We start from the raw sequence: 12,872 nt of genomic DNA, 5'->3' as shown, positions 1-12,872 counted from the left end.
CATATACATACACAGATATATACCTATATACACATGTACTTATATATATATATATATATATATATATATATATATATATATATATATATATATATATATATATATATATATATATATATATTACCTGGGGATAGGGGATTAAGAATACTTCCCACGTATTCCCTGCGTGTCGTAGAAGGCGACTAAAAGGGGAGGGAACGGGGGGCTGGAAATCCTTCCCTCTCGTGGTTTTTTTTTTTTTTTTCCAAAAGAAGGAACAGAGGGGGCCAGGTGAGGATATTCCAAAAAAGGCCCAGTCCTCTGTTCTTAACGCTACCTTGCTAACGCGGGAAATGGCGAATAGTTTGAAAAAAAAAGAAAATATATATTACCTACCATCTCTTAACTGAGGAGGTACGGTAGAGTGAGGCGACAGTAGAGTCTGCCTTTATGGTAGCTATTACAAGTGGCGATAGTGCTTATCTCTGGGTTGCTACGTGTACTCATGTCTGTCTCACATCGATCATCCCAGGACTTGCCACACAGTATTGTTGTGGGACTCACTGTGGTCGTTGTGGCACGTCACAGTCTGTCCCTCACGACCCATAACGCTAGTTCCTCGACATCTCAAGGGTGCCGTGTCGTGTTATTTTGCTGTTCACCATCATCATGACCTTAGTTGATTTTAGAATTCTGCATGGTAGTTTGCCTGACCAATCATTGTTCGCTTGATGCCTTTAACTGAGGGGGGGGGGGGGGGGGGATGAAAAGAAATTTGTGTAAGTACTAGTAACTCCGTCTCACGAACCTAGCCGGAGGTTTGGGGGTCGGAGACACCCACAGGCTATGCCAGGTGTGCACCGGCCGCGACATTTAGAATGTTGTATTTCGATTAGTTTCTCTGTGACGGTGACTACATAAGTGTATTGTATCTCCATGTTAGTTACAGTTTGTATGCCTGTTGCAGGATTATTGATTTACATCAGTTGTACACTAATAAGTGTACTCCTTTTGACAGGTGGTTGTAGAAAGAACGAGATAATTTCTAGCAAGACAACAAGAGATTTTAGTGAGGAAAAAACTTGCTGGTGTGACAGATGACAGTGTTGAGATGAACGTGTGAGCAACATAATCAGTGTGAACACATCATCATTGTGACAACCAAGCAAATTTGAAACACTCCCAGTGTATCTTGATACCTTCTTCAAGATAATGAAAGAACGTAGAAAGATGATGACTAATTTGGAAATGCTTATCCCTACGCCTTGGAAAATGTTCCCACCATCTTCTCTTTAGCAGAGCTCTGACTGTGGAAAGAAAGAGTTGATATTTAGGAAATATACACAAGGACGAGTTACCCTTCAGCCAGTACTTGTGGTGAGCAAGGTCGAGGGAGCAGGACTGCCCTCCCCCCCATCAACCCTTCAACTTATTAAGTAAGGAGACAAGGTTGAGGGAGAAGGAGCGATTCCAGTCAACCTTAGAAGATAGAAAACTTGAGTGGAAAAGGTTGAGGGTGCAGAACAGCCCCTCCCCCACCCGAATCAACCTGTCAACCTGTGGAGTGAGTGCGGCGCGAAGAGCAACAACTGGGGGCGTGAGAACTGCTCAACCCACCAGCGTCGCCACCACCGCCATCCTTTACTTACTGTTTTCACGTCTTTCTCGTTCCATAACTCGTTTTCCTTTGTCCTGGCTAACCATATCTTTAATAAGTATTAAGCTTTTGACACCATCTGTTGTCGTTCAAAAATTCTATTTAATTTTTGGTTGAGAGTCACAGGTGCTTCTTGCCGTTATTGTAACTCGTACTCTCTCTCTCTCTCTCTCTCTCTCTCTCTCTCTCTCTCTCTCTCTCTCTCTCTCTCTCTCTCTCTCTCTCTCTCTCTCTCTGCCGTATTATTACATCCTTATCTCGTCTTCCTACCCTTACTAACGTGCCATACTATCCACTTCATCTGAAGTTTGATATCTTGTGCTGTGTTGGTGGTGGTTCTTGGTGGCCACTTCCTCCACAGTGAACTACAGGAGGTTATCAATGAGTTCTGGTGGTGGTGGGGGTCGTAGCCAACTCCAGTTCCAGAACTGGTAACCCAAAACCCATCCTTCCCTCCCTCACTTTGACCTCTACCTTCCTCTCCTGATCGTATCTCCGAGCTCTATATTGTCCTTTCAACCCCCATCTCTCTCTCTCTCTCTCTCTCTCTCTCTCTCTCTCTCTCTCTCTCTCTCTCTCTCTCTCTCTCTCCACTTTTTATGCTTTTGTTTCTCATCTAGATCCTTCCAATTCTTTTCATTCATCGACCGAGTAGTGAGGTGGCCATCTGTTTGAGAGATCCACAACACCGGCACAATGAGTAAGTAAACTACAGGAATATGATGGTAGGTGGACGGTCATCTGCAGCCTCTGCTTGTAACGTAGCTACTTACTGCTCTTGTCCTTCTGTTTCACTTCGCTTGGAAATCCTCGTAGTACTTTTGATTTAGATTGTTTTTCCACTGGCTGGCTTGTAGAACACGATAACCTTTGGTCCATGCAGGCGCCTGCTGTGGTCTGATACGTGAGAAGACTTACAAAACCATAAGGCTCATTGATATGGTTTATCAGAGACGTCGTGCAGGGAAAAATTATGCAATCTGAGACTTTGGTGTACCTAGCAACAGCAGGGTTGTGTGGAGGCATCTGGCAAGTAGAGTCACCCTTTCTCTTCCTTTGGATGCTGACCACCAGGCCTGGTGGCCACTGGTCATACTTGTTTGATATGAAACCATTTTCCCAATAAGACCATTGACGGCAGAGGTAAAGTCAAAGGATATTGCTGTCACTGGCTGATTATTGATGAAATGTATATATAACTTTAATTGAGCCGTAAGGAATCACACTTTTGTCAGCATAGGCGGGCAGATGTCATCTATAGTTTGTATAGACACTAGATGCAGGTCAGTTTGCCCGAGGCTTCAAGGACCTCCTCCACTCAGTGGTCCAGAGGTTGAAACATATGATGTTTGTACTTGGCTTTTATTGATGGTGAACTGCCTCCACCCGTCCCCTTGCTACTATGTAGGACCCTATTTAGCGACCTTATATATATATATATATATATATATATATATATATATATATATATATATATATATAGAGAGAGAGAGAGAGAGAGAGAGAGAGAGAGAGAGAGAGAGAGAGAGAGAGAGAGAGACTTTGCTACTGACTCATTCTAAAGTTACCTTTATAAAGGAGTTGAGGGAAGCCATATAAGTGGTCACCAAGAGTGTCACAACAAAGTCTGACTGGATAACCATCTGTTCTTTCTTAAACAATAGCCTGTTATACCGTCAGGCCTTGGGCTTGCCTTGTCTCCACGTCTGTGGTACGACTCTCTAGTATGATGCCACGACCCTAGACTGTGATGGCCTTCGGTCACTACACCCGCAAGGGTAAGGTCAAAGTTGTCACCATCATGGCCAAAGGCTGTATGACCTTGGTTAAGGGTATGTTGAATTTACATCACCTATTTTTTTTGTTTTTTATCTTCAAGTCGAACCTTCCGAAAACTCTGAGAGGCTAGGACGATTCACTTATTTGATGTATAAACATAAGTGTGAACTTGTAAGTACAATATATGAATTATATGGAATAAAGTGCTTAATCTCGACCAATTGTCAGGGTTGGTTTAATTTTACATCTTGGGTTTATGGTTGTATGGTGTGTAGGTCAGTGTAGACTCTGAATATCATAAAGCATGTTGGTCTGTGTAGACTGTGCTTGCTTTAGTAGAGTGTGTGCTTGAGTAGAGTGTGTTGGTCCTTTCTGAATTTTGGCTGGATCAGCGTGAGAGAAACGTGAAGGGGTCCTGGGAGGAGCAACATGGGGACACTACGAAAGGTGGAAGTTGTGTGTGGTGCGTTATGGGGCAAGCTGAGTGTGAAGGGAAGAAGCGTCCGGATGTGGGCACTTGGTGTGTGTGTGTGTGTGTGTGGGGTCACTGTAGGTGCAGCCGCAGTCAGTTTGTTGTGGTAGACGCGGCCTTCTCCTCCAACACACACACACACACACACACACACACACACACACACACACACACACACTCGCACGCAGCATTCGGATGGCAAGAAATTCAGAGAGTGAAGTTGTAACACAAGTTCCTTAAGAGGAACTATGGTAATGTGGAGAAGCTTCATATATATATATATATATATATATATATATATATATATATATATATATATATATATATATATATATATATATATATTTCCAAGCTGGCTTGATAATGTAACAGTAGACTTTTCTGAAAATTACTTTATGTTGTCTCACCCAGACTTTCCCACGCTAAACCACCTCACTCTCTACTCCCGCACTCTTCCAAACTCGCACTCTTTTAGACACACTCAAACAGGAGTACACTTCTCCAGTTTTGATATATTGTTTAACTTATTTCTTAGCATTAATTAGAGTCAGAGGTAAACAGTAGTTAGTTGCAGCCGATGTTTGGTTAGCTACGATCATTACGAAGAATAATGGTAGTTAGAGGCATCCTTGTGTTGCAAACTCTTGCAATGATAACATCAAAAAACTCTACAAACATATGTTACAGAGTAATACAGGAAAATGATTATCATCTAGCTAAGCCTGGCAGTTTCTGTGTGTGTGTGTGTGTGTGTGTGTGTGGGTGTAACAAGACCCTCAAGTTTGGGGAAGTTCTCTGCCTTTTCAGTCTTAATTTCGTACCTCGGAGAATGATATTCAAATTTTGAAAAGTTAGCTCTGTTGATCAGTTTGTCTAGCTTATTATGTGGCTAACGGGATTTCATTTCAAAGGGTTTTCTTTTTATATCTAAAGTAGATAAGGCATGGCTCTTCTTTGTCCAGATATTGATCTAATATGTAACCAATGTGGCTAAGGCGGCGGTGATGACAGCAGAAATGGCTCCTGATGTCGTTAGCCGTCTAGCGAGGTAGCGCCAAGATCAGTCGAAGAAATGGTTCATATGTTCACATCCACTCCCTGCCTGTCATGAATAATGCACCGAACCCAGAGCTTCCTACCCACAGTCAGGCACCACAGACTCTATCTTGGTTTCCCCGCTACTTCGTATGTGCTCTTCCAGATCATTGACAACATGTTACCGTCTGTTTACCATATCGTTCCAGTTCTCTCTCTCTCTCTCTCTCTCTCTCTCTCTCTCTCTCTCTCTCTCTCTCTCTCTCTCTCTCTCTCTCTCTCTCTCTCTCATATATGTATATATGTGTGTGTGTGTGTGTGTGTGTGTGTGTGTGTGTGTTTTACTGGACTCCGCCTGCATGGGGTTACGTCGCGGATGGAAACACCCCAATGATTTTTATAATCGGCAGTGGAGGAAAAGAAGTTAAATTTCCAAGAATTTTCCATTCCAGAAGAATTGTCATTTCTCAGCCACAGATTGTAGTGCTGCCATGAAGTTCTAGAAATCCGTGGATGTGGTCGATAGGTCATATAGTAACAATGATGATAATAGTGAGGGAGGATGTTCTGTATATAACAGTGAGGAAGGATGCTCTGTATATAACAGTGAGGGAGGATGTTCTGTATATAACAGTGAGGGAGGATGCTCTGTATATAACAGTGAGGGAGGATGCTCTGTATATAACAGTGAGGGAGGATGCTCTGTATATAACAGTGAGGGAGGATGCTCTGTATATAACAGTGAGGGAGGATGCTCTCTATATAGCCAAGTAAGAGTCTTAAGAGCGAGGATGACCGCCTGGCGTTGCTGTTATGTTGTTGACGGGAAGGGAAGTAACGGGAGATTTGTCTCGCCAGCCAGCCTACTTTCCCTACCTCATTCAGGCCCTTTACACCCCCAGTATTATCCCATATTTTTCTCGTTCGGCCGTGTCCTCCCACGGGGAAAGTAGGACAAGGCTAGAGGAGGGGATGGTATCCTGTGGTGGGGTACTATTGGGGTAGGGCTATGGCGGGGGAGTGTTGGTAGGGAAGGCTGCCATTTTGCCCATGCTGTCGCTTTTCCCAGGGTAGACATTACATCTCGTGGGAATCGTATGTTAGCGACTTTAGGAACGTCGGTAGAAGTCAGCTCTACCCTAAAATCCCGCTGTCAGGGCTCTGAACCCAGGGCAAAGCTAATGAGATTTCATTTGCTTTCTTCTGCGAGATGACATATAAGTTACGAGTTGAAAGACGTGGAAACATGAACTAGACTTGTTGTTATATACTTTCTGATAGTGCAAGCATCAAGCGAAGCCCACAACCAGGGTCGAAGCATCAAGCGTAGCTCTGAAACATAGTTTGAACACATGTGAAGCTTTGAACTATGAGCATCAAGTGAAGCCCAGGGCCATGATTCGAGCATAAAGTGAAACGCTGTTTCTCTCCAACTGAACATAATATATATTCCAACATAATATATATTCCTTATTAAATATATCCATTAGACAAACTGTATTTAATAATAATAATGGTAGTGATAATTATGATAATGAAACTGTTTCAAAATACATACTTCTTTATTAGAGTTGAAAATGGGTAGGAAGAATAAGTTGGTTGTGTTTTAGTCCCATCAGCTGCCTGGGTTAATTAAGGCGGTCACTATCAAGCAACACCTACCAACCAAAACGTCATTAACACCTTCCTTATGTGTTAGGAATAATTAGAAGACCACTTTCGCTCTCATTAACTTAAAACGTGTTTGTACGGAAGGAACAATTTCACAGTCAGTTGATTATATCAATGACAGTGTAGGAGACCTAATGGAACAAGTGGTTGTATCATAGCATAAAGACAAGAGCATCAAGCTAAGAATTATTACCTGTATACGCTGAAGTAGTAAAGGATTGTCTCACAAGGATTATCCTAATCTCTCGTCTCTTACATGCTGACGTCATACTGAATCCTTGGGGGTAATACCTGATTAGCTGATACAATCAATATTGGAAACATTTCTCTCCTTTTCAGTTTAGGCTTGAAACGCGTTAGCCTTACGTCAGTTTGGGATTATGTTGTCCTTAGGTTTAATTAATGTATTCCAGAAGGAGGTAAATGATACATCAGTTTATATTACATGTTATCTTAGTGGAAACATCTCTCCGCCGTAGATTTTCCTGTTTTGATTACGATTGAGAATTGGTATTAGTTGTCGGTATAGGGAAAACTTAAGCTATAAGTATGTGGGTAACAGGTTCTGAAGAAGGAAGGCGGGCCCCGTTAGGCATACCAGCGGTGTGTGTGTGTGTGTGTGTGTGTGTACTGATGGGGAGGGGAGGCCTCAGCCGTTGGTATGTAGTTGTTTACTCGCTCCAGCCGTGCTTGTTACATCGTCTTTGTCCAATACCCTCCCGTTCCTTCACTCTGGACATGATTTTCCTCTTATTGAAAGTCTTGAACATGGTGATGAAGCTGATGATGGCAATGATAAGGTAAAATCAACGCTGAAAAATGACTTCATATACATTAGTGTCAGAGACGAGATATTTCTGTTTTATATACAGTTGTGCTATAAAAGTACATTGCCAGTATGTTCTCTGTACAACTTGTTTCATTAAACGAAACTGACTGTAAATAGGTTATTTTGGGTGTTATCTAGAACAGTTTCTTTATTTGAGTAAGATTAATATCATTGTCACATACTTTTAGTGGCTAGACATAACACGGTCTCATTATACCATAATCTGTGTCATATAAGTTATCATTGAAGCGTTATGCTAGCATAGTGAGTGGGCCCATACCACTGTGTTGGTTGGCGTCGACATGTGCCTAAAATAGTCAAGAACCACAGTAGTACCCTCTAAACAAATGTTGGTTGCTGTGGGGTAACTACCACCTCTGTTGTCTAGGTAGGGGAGGGGCGTTGCCAAGGAAAACTTGGGGGCGATTGAAGGGAGAGCAAAATGGGTGAATTGGCGGTGCACAGGCGACGATATGGAATCTTGAAAATCGTGTGTGCCGGGGTGTAAGTAAGGTCAGAAACCGTGTTTAGGGCAGGTCACAGCTAAGAAACAGTGTAACTCATGTGTAATGTACAGTAGTTGATCATGGAGACTTGGATAGGTGACAGCACCAGTTTGTATAACCTACTTGCAAAGGGGCCCAGGCAAAGGGGCCCAGGTGAGGATATTCCCTCAAGGGCCCAGTCCTCTGTTCTCAACGCTACCTCGCTAATGCGGGAAATGGCGAATAGTATGAAAGAAGAAAGAAGAGTAGCTCATATGCGAAAATGATGATTCTTGTGGCCATTATAATTTCTCATCTCCCAACCTATAAAGTGAATTAAAAGAGGAGTGAGTGGGAGTAGGGGGTCATATGGGTTAAGATAGGTGGAGTGTGTGCATCCCGGGATTAGAGACCAGGGCATGCTTGTAGGAGGGTATCTTCGCCCGGGGGCGGGGAGGCTGCGGCCTGAGGGAAAACTGTGGCGTAATATTGGGTGAGTAGGTCATAGGCTGGTGGGAGGGATGTTGGGTGAGGAGGGATCCATGCGGGGGCTGTTAGTTCTGACTGGACTGTGGTACGGTGTGGTGGTGCGGCCTGTGTCCCGTGTCCATGATGGGGCCACTTGTGTCCCGCCTCGTGCTGGAGACGACATGGAGGTGTGTAGGTTTAGTTTTTCGTCTGTGAAAATGTTGTTACACATTTATAGTTTCCCTCATAATCCTAAATATGGCAATAGTCAATCTTAAGGTGGATATCCACGCTTAGAATTCATCGTCTCATTCCTTTTCCTCATATGATTTACCGAGGAATAATGACACGTGCATTCATTATGTCCCTCATACAACAAGAAGTGGATAGCATGTGGCCAAGTCAACCACCTTCAGTTAATGGAATACTGTCTGTATTTGCTGATCTCTACTCGAAGTAGGAGATACTTATTTGTTCCGTTTCCTCGTGGAACATAATTATTGCCGTCACCGGAGAAGTCACTGACATTAAGCACATGCATAACTAAACAAAATTACTTCCAATACAGTCTCGCCTCAGTACGATTAGCAATCATTCTTTTGCAGGAGTAATACTAGACCTTTCTCATTCATCCTATTCCATACCTGACAACAACCCTCAGGTAGAGATGAAAAGATTATCTTTGGCTCACACTTTAACAGGCTTTAATCACGGACTCCCTTTAATCATAGACACCCTGAAATTACATGAGAGTCGTCAAAAACCTCTTTCTACCCGTCTTAAACACAACCCCACCAGACACCTGATTCCCCCGAGAACTCTTTCTGAAAGGGTCCTGGTGTTACTTTAGGACCCTTTTTCCTGAAAAATAACTGCAGCTTAGAGTGAATACTTCGACGAGATTATATTACCTTTTATCTTCTGACGGTGATAGTTTCGCCAAGGATGAATTTTTACTTCTGGTGTATCCACACGCAGGTGAAGACCAGTAATGTATATGTAGACCTTACCGGACTCTTCTTGTTGGTCATTGCATCGCGAGTGAAAAGTCACCTTTAGCGAGGAAATATTTCTGTCACTTGCCACAGTAGTACAATAGCTTTTCTCTTCGGAGTCCATCTTATCCCCAGTACTGAATGAAGCGCAGCATTAAAGCTGTAGGATTCCCTAAATAAGGGGTCTAAGGGGCTGTGATATATATATATATATATATATATATATATATATATATATATATATATATATATATATATATATATATGTGTGTGTGTGTGTGGAAGGTAAGTTGCTAGAAGCAGTGAAAAGTTTTTATCGCAGATGTAAGGCATGTATACGAGTAGGAAGAGAGGAAGTGATTGGTTCCTAGTGGATATCGCTTTGTGGTAGAGGTGCGTGATGTCGTCTCCATGGTTGTTTAATTTGTTTATGGATGGGGTTGTTAGGGAGGTGAATGCAAGAGTTTTGGAGAGAGGTGCAAGTATGCAGTCTGTTGTGGATGAGAGGGCTTGGGAAGTGAGTTAGCTGCTGTTCGCTGATGATACAACGCTGGTGGCTGATTCGGGTGAGAAACTGCAGAAGTTGGTGACTGAGTTTGGTAAAGTGTGTGAAAGAAGCAAGCGGAGAGTAAATGTGAATAAGAGCAAGGTTATTGGGTTCAGTAGGGTTGAGGGACAAGTAAATTGGGAGGTAAGTTTGAATGGAGAAAAACTGGAGGAAGTGAATTGTTTTAGATATCTGGGAGTGGATTTGGCAGCGGATGGAACCATGGAAGAGGAAGTAAGTCACAGGGTGGGGAGGGGGCGAAGGCTCTGGGAGCGTTGAAGAATGTGTGGAAGGTGAGAACGTTATCTCGGAGAGCAAGAATGGGTATGTTTAAAGGAATAATGGTCCCATCAATATTATATGGTTGTGAGGCATGGGCTGTAGATAGGGTTGTGTGGAGGAGGGTGGATGTGTTGCAGATGAGATGTTTGAGGACAATATGTGGTGTGAGGTGGTTTGAACAAGTAAGTAATGAAAGGATAAGAGAGATGTGTGGTAATGAAAAGAGTGAGGTTGAGAGAGCAGAAGAGGATGTAATAATACTGAAATGGTTTGGTCACATGGAGAGAACGAGTGAGGAAAGATTGACAAAAAATATATATGTGTCAGAGGTGGAGGGAACGAGAAGTGGGAGACCAAATTGGAGGTGGAAGGATGGAGTGAAAAGGATTTTGAGTGGTTGTGGCCTGAACGTACAGGAGGGTGAAAGACGTGCAAGGAATAGAGTGAATTGGAATGATGTGGTATACCGGGGTCGATGTGCTGTCAATGGATTGAACCAGGGCATGTGAAGCGTCTGGGGTAAACCATGGAAAGTTTTGTGGGGTCTGGATGTGGAAAGGGAGCTGTGGTTTCGGTGCATCACACATGACAGCTAGAGACTGTGTGAAAGAATGTGACCTTTGTTGTCTTTTCCTAGCGCTACGTCGCCTGCGCGGGGGAGGGGGGGAGGGGTTGCTATTTCATGTGTGGCGGGGTGGTGACTAGAATGGATGAAGGCCGCAAGTATGAGTATATATATATATATATATATATATATATATATATATATATATATATATATATATATATATTATTTATTATTTATTATACTTTGTCGCTGTCTCCCGCGTTAGCGAGGTAGAGCAAGGAAACAGACGAAAGAATGGCCCAACCCACCCACATACTCATGTATATACATACATGTCCATACACGCACATATACATACCTATACATTTCAACATATACATATATATACATACACAGACACAAACATATATACACATGTACATAATTCATACTACTTTCTGCCTTTATTCATACCTGTTGCAATCCCTCCACACATGAAATGACAACCCCCTCCCCCCGCATGCGCGCGAGGTAGCTCTAGGAAAAGACAGCAAAGGCCACATTCGTTCACACTCAGTCTCTAGCTGTCATGTATAATGCACTGAAACCACGGCTCCCTTTCCACATCCAGGCCCCACAAAGCTTTCCATGGTTTACCCCAGACGCTTCATATGCCCTGATTCAATCCATTGATAGCACGTCAACCCCAGTATACCACATCGTTCCAATTCACTCTATTCCTTGCACGCCTTTCACCCTCCTGTATGTTCAGGCCCCGATCGCTCAAAATCTCTTTCACTCCATCTTTTCACCTCCAATTTGGTCTCCCGCTTCTCCTCGTTCCCTCCACCTCTGACACATATATCCTCTTTGTCAATCTTTCCTCACTCATTCTCTCCATGTGACCAAACCATTTCAAAACACCCTCTTCTGCTCTCTCAACCACACTCTTTTTATTACCACACATCTCTCTTACTCTTTCATTAATTACTCAATCGAACCACCTCACACCACATATCGTCCTCAAACATCTCATTTCCAACACTTCCACTCTCCGCACAAATCTATCTATAGCCCATGCCTCGCAACCATATAACATTGTTGGAACCACCATTCCTTCAAACATACCCATTTTTGCTTCCCAAGATAATGTTCTCGCTTTCTACACATTTTTCAACGCTCCCAGAACTTTCGCCCCCTCCCCCACCCTGTGACTCACTTCTGCTTCCATGGTTCCATCTGCTGCCAAATCCACTCCCAGATATCTAAAACACTTCACTTCCTCCAGTTTTTCTCCATTCAAACTTACCTCCCAGTTGACTTGTCCCTCAACCCTACTGTACCTAATAACCTTGCTCTTATTCACATTTACTCTCAGCTTTCTTTTTTCACACACTTTACCAAACTCAGTCACCAACTTCTACAGTTTCTCACATGAATCAGCCACCAACGCTGTATCGTCAGCAAACAACAACTGACTCACTTCCCAAGCTCTCTTATCCACAACAGACTGCATACTTGCCCCTCTCTCCAAAACTCTTGCATTCACCTCCCTAAGAACCCCATCCATAGACAAATCAAACAACCATGGAGACATCATGCACCCATGCCACAAACCGACATTCACTGAGAACCAGTCTTTTTCCTCTCTTCCTACTCGTACACATTTCTTACATCGTTGATATAAGCTTTTCACTGCTTCTAACAACTTGCCTCCCGCACCATATATTCTTAATGCCTTCCACAGAGCACCTCTATCAACTCTATCATATGCCTTCTCCAGACCCATGAATGCTACATACAAATCCATTTGCTTTTTCTAAGTATTTCTCACCTTCTTCAAAGCAAACACCTGATCCACACATCCTCTACTACTTCTGAAGCCACACTGCTCTTCTCCAATCTGATGCTCTGTGCATGCCTTCACCCTCTCAATCAATACCCTCCCATATAGTTTCCCAGGAATACTCTACAAACTTATACCTCTGTATTTTGAGCACTCACCTTTATCCATTTTGCCGTTGTACAATGGCACTGTACATGCATTCTGCCAATCCTCAGACACCTCACCATGAGTCATACATACAATAGATATCCTTACCAACCAGTCAACAACACGCTCGCCC

The 12,872-nt window shown here is 43.0% G+C and overlaps 1 protein-coding gene across 8 annotated transcripts in view; it reads left to right on the top strand.

Annotated features, from left to right (window-relative positions):
* Positions 1-12,872, top strand: part of LOC139763032 (uncharacterized) — an 86,482-nt gene that overhangs the window by 55,341 nt on the left and 18,269 nt on the right. For 2 of the 8 annotated variants that reach the window (XM_071688568.1, XM_071688567.1), the window contains exon 2: positions 998-2,336. The exons of 3 other annotated variants lie outside the window; for them this stretch is intronic. In XM_071688568.1, coding sequence (XP_071544669.1) covers positions 2,333-2,336 — 4 coding nt within the window. In that variant the 5' untranslated portion in view covers positions 998-2,332. Of the gene's footprint in view, positions 1-946; positions 2,337-8,110; positions 8,564-12,872 lie in introns of those variants that run through there. 3 more of the 8 variants (XM_071688566.1, XM_071688571.1, XM_071688570.1) reach the window with 3 other exon arrangements.

This window comes from Panulirus ornatus, chromosome 46 (assembly GCF_036320965.1).
Source record: "Panulirus ornatus isolate Po-2019 chromosome 46, ASM3632096v1, whole genome shotgun sequence".
NCBI classification, from domain to species: Eukaryota; Metazoa; Arthropoda; class Malacostraca; order Decapoda; family Palinuridae; genus Panulirus; species Panulirus ornatus.
Note: the sequence above shows the minus strand (reverse complement) of the source record. Positions and strands in the feature narration are given on the sequence as shown.